The 13,094-nt window shown below is 49.3% G+C and overlaps 1 protein-coding gene across 1 annotated transcript in view; it reads left to right on the top strand.

Moving 5' to 3' along the window:
- Positions 1 to 9,725, top strand: part of PADI2 (peptidyl arginine deiminase 2) — a 47,760-nt gene extending 38,035 nt beyond the window's left edge. Inside the window, exons 12-16 of the mRNA XM_053576926.1 lie at positions 795 to 939; positions 2,199 to 2,292; positions 4,476 to 4,561; positions 6,213 to 6,341; positions 7,336 to 9,725. Coding sequence (XP_053432901.1) covers positions 795 to 939; positions 2,199 to 2,292; positions 4,476 to 4,561; positions 6,213 to 6,341; positions 7,336 to 7,569 — 688 coding nt within the window. The 3' untranslated portion in view covers positions 7,570 to 9,725. The remainder of the gene's footprint in view (positions 1 to 794; positions 940 to 2,198; positions 2,293 to 4,475; positions 4,562 to 6,212; positions 6,342 to 7,335) is intronic.
- The last annotated feature ends 3,369 nt before the right edge of the window (positions 9,726 to 13,094 follow it).

The following is a 13,094-nucleotide window of genomic DNA, read 5'->3' as shown; positions in this document are numbered from 1 at the left end:
AAGGAAGAAGATCAATAAGGTGGCAAAGAGCTACTGAGGCAGGGGTACCCAAGCTGTTATGTTTTGAGGAAGTGACTTTGGAGTTGAGGTTGGATGTTGAGAAGAAAGAGGCAGCCATCAGAAGATCAGCGGGGAAGAGCATTCCAAACCCAGGGAACAGCAAGGCCAAAAGTCCTGCAGTGGTGCAGCAGGTGGTCAGGGCAAGCAGAGCAGGAGGAAGAGAGGTGAGGTGGGAGGGCCAGGCGGGGAAAGATCAGAGGGGGATTTGTTGGCCACCATAAGAACCTCAGGTTCTATTCTGAAGGTTCTGGAGAGATTGGAGACCTTGCACGGGCAGGGGGTCTTCTTTGAGGAGGAAGCGCTTCCCGGAGAAGGTGTCTTTTAAACTGATTAAAGTGCATCAAAGTTAATGTAGCAAAGAGGCCCATGACAGGAGCAAGTTTTGGAGCCATCTTGTGCCCCTAGCCCCCTGCAGCAATCCAGGCAGGACCCCTGAGCCCAGAAGGTGGTCTCCCATATCACTGGCACCCCAGGGACAGATGGCCGAGCTCCCCACCCTCCACATGGGCAGCCGCTGTAACTAATACCTACCTTGTTTCCATTGGGCTCAAATGCCTTTCTGCCTGCACCAGGGTCTCTATGCCCAGCTCAGACTCCTTTCTGTGACTTCTCTGCTGGTGCCACCCTGGGTTTGGGCTGGGTTCCAGAGGCTGAACTCATCCTGCTGACCTCTGGTGAGGCAGGCAAGGTGGGCAACTTCCCAAAGGGCCTCCTCCTTTCCAACCCTGCTGCAGGTCCGGCGGGCGGCGGATGACCAAGGTGGTGCGAGACTTCCTGCAGGCCCAGCAGGTGCAGGCGCCTGTGGAGCTCTACTCAGACTGGCTGACCGTGGGCCATGTGGACGAGTTCATGACCTTCGTCCCCATCCCAGGCACAAAGGTGAACAAGCCCCAGGGGCTGGAGTCATAGCTTAGTGGAGCACTCATGTAATACTACACCTTGCCAGCAGGGGGGCGGGAGCTAGAGGAGCAGAACAGCCTAGGGGGAAAAGGAAGAAGGAAGTAGGCTGAAACTGGTTTACATGTAGTTGCAAACCAAATCCAAATGATTCGCAATTAAACATGTGATCAATATAAAAATTATTAATGAGAGATTTCTATATTCTAAATCTTCAAAATCCAGTGAGTGGCCAGATGTGGGGCTCACACCAATACCCTCACCAATAATCCCAGCACTTTGGGCAGTTGAGACAGGTGAATTGCTTGAGCTCAGGAGTTCAAGACCAGCCCAAGCAGAATGAGACCGCCGTCTCTACTCAAAGTAGAAAAACTAGCTGCGGGGCGGTACCTGTGGCTCAAAGGTGTAGGGCGCCAGTCCCACGTGCTGGAGGTGGCGGGTTCAAACCCAGCCCTGGCCAAAAAAAAAAGAAAAACTAGCTGGGCACAATAGCACGCACTTCCCAGCTACTCAGAAGTCTGAGGCAAAAGGATTGCTTGAGTCCAAGACTTTGAGGTTGCTGTGAGCTACAGTGATGCCACAGCACTCTACTCAGGGCGAACGTGAAACTCTGTCTCAAAAATAAATAAATAAATAAATAATAAAAATAAAAATTAGATGGGTATGGTGACGTTCACCTCTAGTCCCAGCTGCTCAGAAGGATCATTTGAGCCCAGGATAGCTTAAGCCCAGGAGTGACGGTCACAGTGAGCTATGATCACCCCAACTGCACTCCAGCCTGGGCAGCAGAGCAAGACCCTCTCTCAAAATTAAAAAAAAAAAAAAAAATCTGGTGAGTATTCTTATTCCTTCAGTACATCTCGGTTTGTACTAGCCACAGTTCAAGTATTCACTAGTCACCAAGGAGAGTGGCTGTGGTGCTCTAGAAAGCAGCTGGGTGTGGGCCTGCAGCGCTGCAAAGAGGGTCTTTCATTTTCTTTATACCCTTCAAATTCTGTGCACATGGTCTTGGCAACGTGGGGGAGTTCTTCTATTCAGTCCAAGGCCACCTTTGGCTCCGAGCTTTGTTTGACCTGATGGCATCGCTGAAGTGGAGGAAGGGTGAGAAACCTTCTTTTGCCACTCAGAGTGGGCAGCTCAAGACAGTGTGCCAGCAGGCTCTGGGTCCCCAGGGTGGAACTTCCTCTTGCTCCTTGGCCGCCTTCTCTCTGCTGACAGTGTCCCTCTGGTCTCTCTGACAGCAATTCCGGCTACTCATGGCCAGCACCTCGGCCTGCTACAGGCTTTTCCGAGAGAAGCAGAAGGAGGGCCATGGGGAGGCCATCATGTTCAAAGGTGAGAGGCCATAGGGCCTTGCCAGGGAGCAGCAAGCTGGAGCCCCCAGAGAAACTTTCAAGGGTTAGGGCAGATGAGTGCTTTGTCCCTGTGCACCCTGCTCCACTTGCCAGGGTGTCTGGCCAGCTCCAGAGTTTGTGAGGTCACCATGGTAGGAAGTAGCCCCAGCCTCTATGGCCCTTGCTGTAGTCAGGTGGCCTGTGAGCTACCCACTGACTCTCATGGTCATCAACAGTGCAACGCATGGCCGGGCACAGTGGCTCACTCCTGTAAACACTCTGGGAGGCCAAGGTGGGAAGATCCCTTGAGCTCAGGAGTTTGAGACCAGCCTGAGCAAGAGGAAGACCCTGTCTCTGCTAAAAATAGAAAAATTAGCCAGGTGTTTTGGTGGAAGCCTGAGGTCCCAGCTACTAGGGAGGCTGAGGCAGGAGGATCCCTTGAGCCCAGGTGTTTGATGTTGCTGTGGGCTAAGCTGACACTAAAATACCCTAGCCTGGGGCAACAGAGTGAGACTCTGTCTCAAAAAATAAAAGTAAAATAAAATAGCAGTGCATAGCGCTTCTTTGGAACGGAGAGACTGAGTGTATGCTAACACCAGACCAGAGGAGGGTTAAGCAGTTGAAAACTGATATGCAATCTGCATTCAAGGAGCTTGTATTTTAGAAAGGGAGATAGAAAAATAAACACAATGTAGTCCAGGGACAAAGAAAAAGGGGCTTCAACATGCAGCATGCACAGTCAGGCACCACCACTGTCAGTCCCGGAGGGAGGAATTATCTGCTTGCTGTGGACAGCAGCTACAGATGTAGACTTGGGGAGAGGTTTGCATTTGAATGAATCATGAAAAGACAGGAAGCTGATCAGGTGGAAACAGCCAGTTTCCAGCGGCCAGGCCTCTTCCTTACACTTTTTTTTATTGTGATAAAATAAACCTACCACGTTTATCATTTTAATCATCTGTAACTACATAATTCCGAGTCATTAAATACCTATACAATGTTGACTAATCACCACCACTGTATACATTAACATTTTTTTCTTAAATTACTTTTTGTCACTTTCCAGTTTAGTGTCCCCAATGTATCTCATGGCCGAAAACCTCATTCCCAAGGCTGGTTGATACTTACGTTACTTCCCTTCAGATCCAAAGATGGTGCTCCTGACTGTCGGTGGTGTCTAGGACAGACGAGACCAATTTCACACCCGCATCCTTCTTTAATTCCCCATCACTGGGAAGATTTTTCTTGGATTACCAGGCCTGAGTCTTGCCTTTCTGGAGGCTTTGTTTCTATATTAGACATACCCCAAAAGCTACCCATAGGATGCAGGAATCGTCATTTTTTTGTACAAATAGGGTGAGCAGTGGTGTGGACACAGGTCAGGTACAGAGTCTGGAGAGCAGCAATGACTTTGCCACTGTCAAGTTATAAGCCTGGGAAGTGAAGTGGGCCTGCAGGCTCTTCCTAGATCAGGGAAAAATACTAATAATAGGCTAGGAGCATAGGCTCTGGAATCAGGCTGCCTGATCTGTGTACCGACTCTGACACTTACTAGATATAAGAACTTGGACAAGTCACATTACCTCTCTGTGTGTCAGTTTCCTCATCTTTCTTTTATTTGACTATCAAATAAAAATATGGGGAGGATTAAGAAGTTAATCCATGGAAAGTGCTTAGAAGAGCACCTGCCACATAGTAGGTGCTCACTGAGTGTTAGGAATTACTCATCAGGCCAGAAGCCTAGAGAGCCAGCATGTGGCTCAAGAGGCAGATACAATCCACTCCAGGGCAGAGGCTGAGCAGAAGCAGGTCTGGGAACATAGGCAGATTGCTTCTGCCACTCTTACGCTGGTCAGGTGCTCATCCTTAGGACAGGATCCAGGTGGGAGGACCAGGTGGCTACTTGTGCACCCCCCACAACTGGGCAGAGAGCAAGCAAGGCGGCCACTGCCTCGTCACTGGCTCAGATGACATGGCTGACCCTGGAGAACAGCGTGTGTGTGTGTGCTGCCCTGTGAAGGATTTCCCCAGGAGCTGGCCTCCTGTGCCCTGGCCTAGCCCCAGCCCCATCTCCCTCATCTGCCCCAGTCCAGTCCAGCCATTAGCCTAGGATCTGGGGGCCCTTGGCACGGGGAGCAACTGGCCTGGGTATCCAAAACTGACCACCTCTCTGACCCACCACAGGCTTGGGTGGAATGAGCAGCAAGCGAATCACCATCAACAAGATTCTGTCCAATGAGAGCTTCGTGCAGGAGAACCAGTACTTCCAGGTGGGGGCAGGACAGGGCTCTGGGTAGGGCTGGGGCTGCTGGGCCAGAGGGCCCCTGGGAGGGATGAGGCTCACACGCTCACATGCTCAGAGCACGGAGCTTCTGTGGAGAATGGCCAAGGGCTTAGGGGTTCCTGACCCTGAGCATATCAGCACAAGGAAGGGTCCTTGCTTTGCTCCTGGGCTAAAGCTGGAAGGCAAAAGAGGGACAAAGGCAGGATGTGCAGATCAGCAGAGACTAGAAGCAAACAGGAGACTGAGCAGGAAGGCTTACCAGGCAGGGCCACAGAGCCAAGATCTCTGTTAGACTAGAGCCCGTGATGTTTGGGAAAAGCACATCCCTTTGAAAGACGATGAAAGCTACCAATTTGCTCTCTAGAAAAATGCTTATGTGAACATATGCCCTGAATTCACCTTAATTAGTTTGGGGAGCTAACAGATCCCTGAGGTTTCCTCTCTGTGCGTGGATCCCTGTTTCCGAGTCCCTACGCCTCAATGATTGAATCCAGGAGTAGAAACCAGGCACATTTTTATGAATTAAGTCTCCAGGTATTTGTATGGGTATACTTTAAAAGACCAAGTTTAAAAAAATTAAAAAGAATGAAATTCACCTCAATCTGGCTTACACACAAAGGCATGATTGGCTCCATGTAAGTGGAAAGTCCAGCAGTGGTGTGGATTTCAGGCACAGGTTGATCAGGGCTCTAACTCCATTTCTCTGCATTCCTTGGGCTCTGCTTGTATCCTCATGGCTACAACAATTTAAGTCCTTACCCCTACCCAGCACACTATCAACAAAGAGAAAGATCTTATATGTACCCCAATGATTGACCAAGAGCCTGCATTTCAATGATTGGGCCGATCTGAACCAATTGTGGCCACAGGAATTCTGTATGTTGATTGGATTATTCCTGGGTCACTGCCCATCCCTGAGCCAATCACTGGGACAAGGAGACTGAGGGAAGAAAGCCCACTAGTTAGCTTTCACGTGGATGTGGGGGGACCCCCATAGGGGAAGGGGGGTGGGATGGATACAATGCAAGGCCCACCAAAGTTCACAGAATTCCTTGCTGGCTATTTGGAAGTTGACTTTTTTATAACTGTTCCCTCCATGATCATTTTCTTGGAATGATCTGAGGTCAGATTGTGGCCTTCCTCCACTTTTCACAGTAGGACTGTGGGCATCTCACAAAGGCTGTCTTTGGTTCCCTGGTCTCGAAAGAGGGAATAATAATAGTGTCTACGTCACAGGGCTGAAGCTTAAATAAGTAATCTGTGCGAAGTGCTTAGATCAGTGCCAAGCCCTCAGGCTTATCAGCTTATCGGCTTTTCTCACCCATGGGGCAGCCTGAGGAGTCGCTGAGATGCTGTGTGGGGAGCACGGAGCACAGGCTTTGGCTGGAGTCAGTGCTCTGTATATGACAGCTGCTGCTGTTATTTCTGAGACCTTCCTTCATCTAGTTATTGTTATCTCTGCTGCCCCAACCCCAGCGGAGGGGGCCCAGGAGCAATGGCAGAGGTGCCAGCTGAATGCTGGGAGTCTCCCTGGTGTGCCGGAGCCCTGGCCCGATGCCGCAGACAGGAGTGGGGTTGACAACATGGCAGGTGTGTGTCCCCTAACCCACTAGCTATCCCTCCTTTCCCCCACCCAGCGCTGCCTGGACTGGAACCGTGACATTCTCAAGAAGGAACTGGGACTGACTGAGCAGGACATCATTGACCTGCCTGCTTTGTTCAAGATGGACGAACACCGCCAGGCTAGAGCCTTCTTCCCAAATATGGTGAGGCCTCCCGATCCTCACCCTTACCCCACACCAAGTAGGGGGCAGCTGGATCCAGAAGGACCCCTTGGCTGAGGCTTTCCAATTGGGAGGCTCAGGTCCCAGTGCTGGCTAAGCAGTGTGGCCTCACCCCAGGAGCTTGCCCTCCCTGGACCCCGCTTCTTCCTCTGAGGCCGATGTGCTTATCCTAGCTGCCTCACTGAGATAATGGGAATCCTTCTCCTTAACAGGCAGGAAAGTGCTCTGCAAAAGGACAGAAGTCCTTTATGTATAGGAGGGATTGTCATTACATAGAGGGGAGTCTTCGATGAAAGAGAGGTTAGAACAACACACACACAGAAAAACATATACATACATGTGTACACGCATATATAAACATGTACACACAAATGCATGCACACAGCCGAGCGTATTGGTTCGTGCCTGTAATCCTAGCACTCTGGGAGGCCAAGGTGGGTGGATTGCCTGAGCTCATGAGTTCAAGACCAGCCTGGACAAGAGCAAGACCCCGTCTCTACTAAAATAGAAAAACTGAGGCAAGAGGATCACTTGAGCCCAAGAGTTGGAGGTTGCTGTGAGCTACAGTGATTCCACGGCACTCTACCAAGGGCGACAGCTTGAGACTCTGTCTCAAATAAATTAATGAATGAATGAATTAAACAAAAAAATGCATGCACACAAACCCATGTGTGTGCACATACATATACACAGGTACACACTGGTGCAGGCATACCTAGCCTTTTGCGCACACACGTACGTACCCGTGTGCATGCTTTTGCGCACACACGTACAGAGGCAGATGGCCTGCTTTTCCACTTCTGCCATTTATGAGCGGCTAACCTGCCTCTGTGCCTCAGTTTCCTTATCTGTGAAGAGGGGATAATCATAATTCATACTTCACAGGGTTGTTGTGAGAGTTCAGCAAGCTTGGAACACAGCCAGGCATGTAGTACTCACTAAACAGAAGCTATTACCGCTGTGATACCTCCGACAGGTGAACATGATCGTTCTGGACAAGCACGTGGGCATCCCCAAGCCATTCGGGCCTCAGGTGGAGGAAGTGTGCTGCCTGGAGACGCATGTGCGGGCCCTGCTGGAGCCCCTGGGCCTCTACTGCACCTTCATCGACGACATCTCCGCCTACCACAAGTTCATGGGGGAGGTGCACTGCGGCACCAACGTGCGCAGGAAGCCCTTCACCTTCAAGTGGTGGCACATGGTGCCGTGACCCGCAGGGGGCCCTCCCTAGCTCTCCAGACCCCTTGCGCCCAGAACCTTTCTGCCCCACAGGGAGGAAGTAGGGTGGGACTCGAAGAATCTGTGCCTTGCCCTCCCTGAGGGGGGCCTCAGCGTCCACCAAAGCCATCCCCAGAGAGCCTAGGCACTGTCCTTCCTAAAAATAGCTGGGCCAGTGTCTCTACAGCCCTGGCACGAAAAACAAAGCAAAACACAACGAACCATGTACCCAAACCATTCCCCGAAGAATTCTTAGTCTCTAGTCTAACACTGAATGTGGGGAGAAGGGAAGGAGATTCTAGGGTTGCCAGGTTCTTCCAGCAGCCATGCCCCAACGTCCAAGGTAAAACCCCTGGAAAGGGACCCTGGGATGCCAGACACACTTTGAACTGGCATTGTCATTTCAAATCCACCTTCTATGGGGTTCTAGAAGGCTGCTTCCAAGTGTTCATTCCTCACCATTCTCTCCCAAACCCTTTGGCTTTCTCTCTGCTGTGTGGACACCGCTGCCCAGGGCTCCCCACTCCCTGAGGGTCCAATAATTTGCCTTAGAACCTTCCCTAGAAATAGATTTTGGCAGAGCAGTTTTTTCATTGGCGTGATACTCCCTGTCATGTTTTTCCCAGATGCAGTCTCCCGACATGCAGCTTTCACCCTAGACCAGCCTCCTTGTGGCCTGAGAGTTCAGTGTTTAAGGATGCCCCAGCAATATCACCTTCCCTAGCCTGCCTGGCCAATTCCTGACCACTCTCCTCCCATTGCCTCAACTTTCTTCTTATTCCCGATGCCATCTGTACAGGCAGCTTGGCAAGAACATCTTCACCAGCAGCCAAATTCAAATCTTCAAGTCAGGGCATAATAAACAACCTTCCCCTCCTCCCTAGACATCAGCTCCCACGCATAAGACCTGGCCTACCCTTCCGGCCCAATGGCCAGTTCAGGGCCAGCTGCTGGCCTTAGAGATGGTTTGATTATCCCATTGAAATTCACCGGTGCATTTGCCAAAGATTTGTTCCCTGGCTCCAACTGAAAAGACTCAGTTTCCATTTTTTAAAGTTCCTTCAGGGCCAAAAGAATAAGTAAATTATAATTCCACTTTGAAGGTTAAAAAGAACCAATGAAAAAGTTATAAATTTATATTCTGGTAGGAATAGGATTTTCATTTTGAAGTCTTTCATTCAGCCCTTCAACAAACATTTGTTGCATACCCACTAAGTACCAGGCATGATTTGGCTCTGTAAATACATTGGTTAGTAGCAGATTGGACCTGGTTCTTTCCCCCATGCAATAAGTCAGTTCCCAACATGCAAAGCCCTTATTTAAATAGCCAGCATCTGCCCTTTCAGTGATGTGCTCTTAGGAAATGCCAGTCCACTATATTCAGGAAATGCACAGAGCACAAAGCTTCCTGCCAGCCACTGTCTTGGTAAAATGGGAGGGGAGGTCTTTTTAGACAGGCCTCCTTCTCATCTAACTGGGCCAGTGCCACCTATCAGATCCGTCCCCCAAACCTTCAGAAGCTGTTGTCCCCACTCTGGGGACAGTGTTCCTGCCTTTGGAGGAGGCCAAAGCCTCAGATCTTCTCTCCAGCCCCAGAGCTGAAAACACCAAGTGCCTATGTGAGGGTGTTTATCTGGAGACTTAGAGTTTGTCACGTGTGTGTGTGTTTTTGGTTAATGTGGGTTTATGGGCTTTTTTTTCTAGTCTTCATTAAGGGGAAGTGAGTGCCCCCTGTGTGGAGACAGTGTGTCTTTATAGATTTTTCTACAGCTCTTCCTATTGGTAGGTCAGTAATTCTCTGATGTTTCTGGAGCTCCCAGAACTCAGACGGCCACTCCCATCTCATTTGCCTACCCAGTGTGATGACCGTGGTGTGGACACACCCCTGTGGACTCATTGCTCTTCCCCACACCCACTGTCTATAAAGTAGGCCTAGAACACGCTTCTATGTTACAAAACTCATCAGAGTTCCGGTTTCCATCTTTATTTTGACATATTTTATGTTAAAGGGCAGTGGGTGTCGTGCAGATGGCAAGAAGCAAAACACAGCTTCAACTTTCTAGCAAAAAGCCCATGACGGAGATCAAAAGATGTATGGGGAAGAACTTGACTAAAGAGCAATAAAATAAACGGTCCGAGGGGAAGTCACGCGGCTGTTGGTGTGATGTTCTTTGCTGCTTCATAGACGGGTCCTCTTCTGATCTGCCCCCGCTTCAGGCTCTGGGCTCTCATCAAGGTTATCTCAAGGATTTGGAATCCCCTACACACTCACTAGGGTGACCTTGGCCACCACCCAAGGTCAAGATAAATACCTACAACAGAGTCTGTTGTCTGGTGGTCTCCAAAAGCAGACCCTGAGATGAGCATTTGAGAACAAGTGATTTATTAAGAAAGTGCCCCCAGGAGAAACCAGTATGGTAACTGGGGGAGCAGGACAGGGAAGGGGAAGAAGCCAAACAGGTGAAGCCTCAGGTTCAGGTGAAGCCTGAACCTGATCCCTGGAGAGCTCTGGAACATAAATGGCACCTCAGAGCCATTCCATCTGGAGATCGAGGCTTTGTGTACCTATACCAGTCAGTCCTTGGCTCTGGGGACTCTGGCTATCCAAATGGGCAAGGAGGCCTCAGTGGCCCACAGCCAACCATCTAAAGAAGGCAACAAGACTGGACATGTGGGCTCACGCCCATAATCCTAGCACTCTGGGAAACTGAGGCAGGTGGATTGCTTGAGCTCAGGAGTTCAAAACCAGCCTGAACAAGAGCAAAATCTCATCTAAAAGTAGCAAGGTATCATGGCAGGTGCTTATAGTCCCAACTACTCAGGAGGCTGAGGCAATAGGATTGCTTGGGCCCAAGAGTTTGAGGTTGCTGTGACCTATGATGCCAAGGCACCCTACCAAGGGCGTAAAAGTGAAACTCTGTCTCAAAAAATAAAATAAAATAAGTCACCGCTATGGTTAGGAAGAAAGTCACAGACAGGAGCTGGGAAATGGGCTCACACAACCAAAAAAGGGTCCGGGCAGGCGACCAACAGTGCCTACTGCTCTAAGTGATATCATGTTCTTTCAATAGGAATTGTGACACATGGGTAGTTGTGATTTGACCCATGGTACAAAAATCCATAGAACATGGCCATGATCTAACAAGGTCTTTGCAAACAAATTCCTGAGACCCTAAAGTGGGGAGCCACCTGGTTGGTGTCTAAGCCTAGAAGCTGCTTCCAAGTCTTTGGCATATGCCTAGGACCGTTCTCACTCCTCAGCTCCATCTTGGCCTTCTGGACTGACATCATTGTGTAGCTACTTTAAGACACTACCGCCAAACGGAAATCACTGCTTTTCTTACTACTTAACCCCTGGGGCTGCCCACTGAGATCCCTCTTCCCTTTTATATCCAACTGATGTGGCCCAAACCACAGCAAGGCCAATCTTTACTAGGCTTCCTGACCCATCTATTTCAGTGACTCCCAAAGGGACACTGGCTGCTAAACAAATTCATTCTGATGATGTTTTCATAGCCTGGAACTGCTGAAGGTCACCCTGAGACTTCTGAAACAGCCCTTTCCAATAGAAATATAATACAAGCCATGTATATAATCTTGTTTTGTTTTGTTTCATCTTTTCTTGAGATAGAGTCTCACGCTGTCACCCTGAGTAGAGTGCCATGGTGTGACCATAGCTGACAGCAACCTCAAACTCTTGGTTCAGTCTCCCCAGTAGCTGGGACTACAGGCACCTGCCACAATGCCCAACTAATTTGTTTTGTTTCTATTTGTATTTTATGGTTTTTTTTTTGAGACAGAGTCTTACTTGGTCACCCTCGGGAGAGTTCTGTGGCATCTTTAGCTCACAACAACCCCAAATTCTTGGGCTCAAGTGATCCCATTGCCTCAGCCTCCCAAGTAGCTGGGACTGCAGGCACCTGCCACAACGCCTGGCTATTTTTAGAGATGAGGTCTCACTCTGGCTCAGGCTGGTCTGGAACCCAGGAGTTCACGCCTTGGCCTCCCAAGTGCTAGGATTACAGGTGTGAGCCACCATGCCTGGCCCCCTATTTCTATTTTTAGTAGAGATAAGGTCTCCCTCTAACTCAAGCTGGTCTCAAACTCTTGAGCTGGAGCAACCCTCCTGCCTTCAGCCTCCCAGAATGCTAGGATTACAGGCATTACAGGATTACCCGGCCTAAAATTAATTTTAACAATATATTTTCTTTAGCCCAATATACCTAAGTTATCATTTCAATGTGTAATCAAAATTTCAATGAGATATTTTACATTCTTTTTTTATCATACATTTTTGAAATCAGATGTGTATTTCATACTCATATTATATCTCTATACAGAATAGCCACACTTTAAGTGCTCAATAGCCATAAGTGGCTACAATAGTGGAAGGCATTGTTCTAGAATCTTCTGTGCCAGACTGAGCCCCCAATTGTGCAAATAGTTACCTTCCTTAAATCTCTAGCATCCACCTTTTCTGAATCACATAGTTAATAAAGTTTATTATAGCCTACACAGTGGCATGTGCCTGTAGTCCCAGCTACTCAGGAGGCTAAGACAGGAGGATCGCTTGAGTCCAGGAGTTCTGGCTGTAGTGTTCTTTGCCAATCTGGGGTCCGCACTCAGTTCAGCATCAATATGGTGACTTCCCAGGTGTGGGGGACCACCAGGTTGACTAAGGAGGGGTGAACCAGCCCAGATCAGAAACAGAGCAGGTCAAAACTGATCAGCAGTGGGATCACGCCTGTGAATAGCCACAGCACTCCAGCCTGGGCAACATAGCAAGACCCTGTCTCTAAAAAAAAAAGAAAAGAAAAAAAAAAGAAAACATATTTTTAAAAAATTATTATTATACTGAAAAGAGAAGCAAAATAGACATTGGCCCTTGCTGGCCCTGGTGGGTAGACCTTTGCCCCTGCAGAGCATTCCCTTCCTAAACCATGGCTGCTCCCATGTTAACAAGACCCCCCTCTCTCTCTGCGTGGGAAGTGCCTCTGGCCACATTCTCTCTGCCCCCTAATAAGAACCCTCACAGCCCCATGAAAAGGGATAATACAACTCTCTCACCTCTGCTCTCTTTCCCCTCACCATTCTGGGAATGTAAATGGATTCTACATTTTAATGTAAAATGTAGGGTGAGAGAAGCAGAGGTGGCCCTCATTCCAGAAGGGATCTGAGCCTCACCTTGGCATCACCAAAAGCCTGTGGAAGAGGGGTGGGGGCTCTTTCCCCTTGAAACAAAAAGCATCCAGGGATGAATTCTGCCTCCCCAGTGGGATGTAAGCAGGATCCCCACCCCAGTGGCATGGTCCGAAGGTCTAATGGCTAAGTTATTGGTAACTAAATATATGAGGGACACCAAATGGCAGTGGGTAGTGTCTCATCACCAGCTAGACACAGAAAGGACATGTCCAAGCAGCAGTCTCAGCTCCACAGCCTTCTCTCAAACCTGGCTGGCATGAGACATCTGATTTTTGGCCAGGGCTTCGCCCTGTCTCCCCTGGCCAGCCAGGCTCT

This window comes from Nycticebus coucang, chromosome 22, assembly GCF_027406575.1.
Source record: "Nycticebus coucang isolate mNycCou1 chromosome 22, mNycCou1.pri, whole genome shotgun sequence".
Classification (NCBI taxonomy): Eukaryota; Metazoa; Chordata; class Mammalia; order Primates; family Lorisidae; genus Nycticebus; species Nycticebus coucang.
This window is presented reverse-complemented; position numbering and strand designations above follow the sequence as displayed.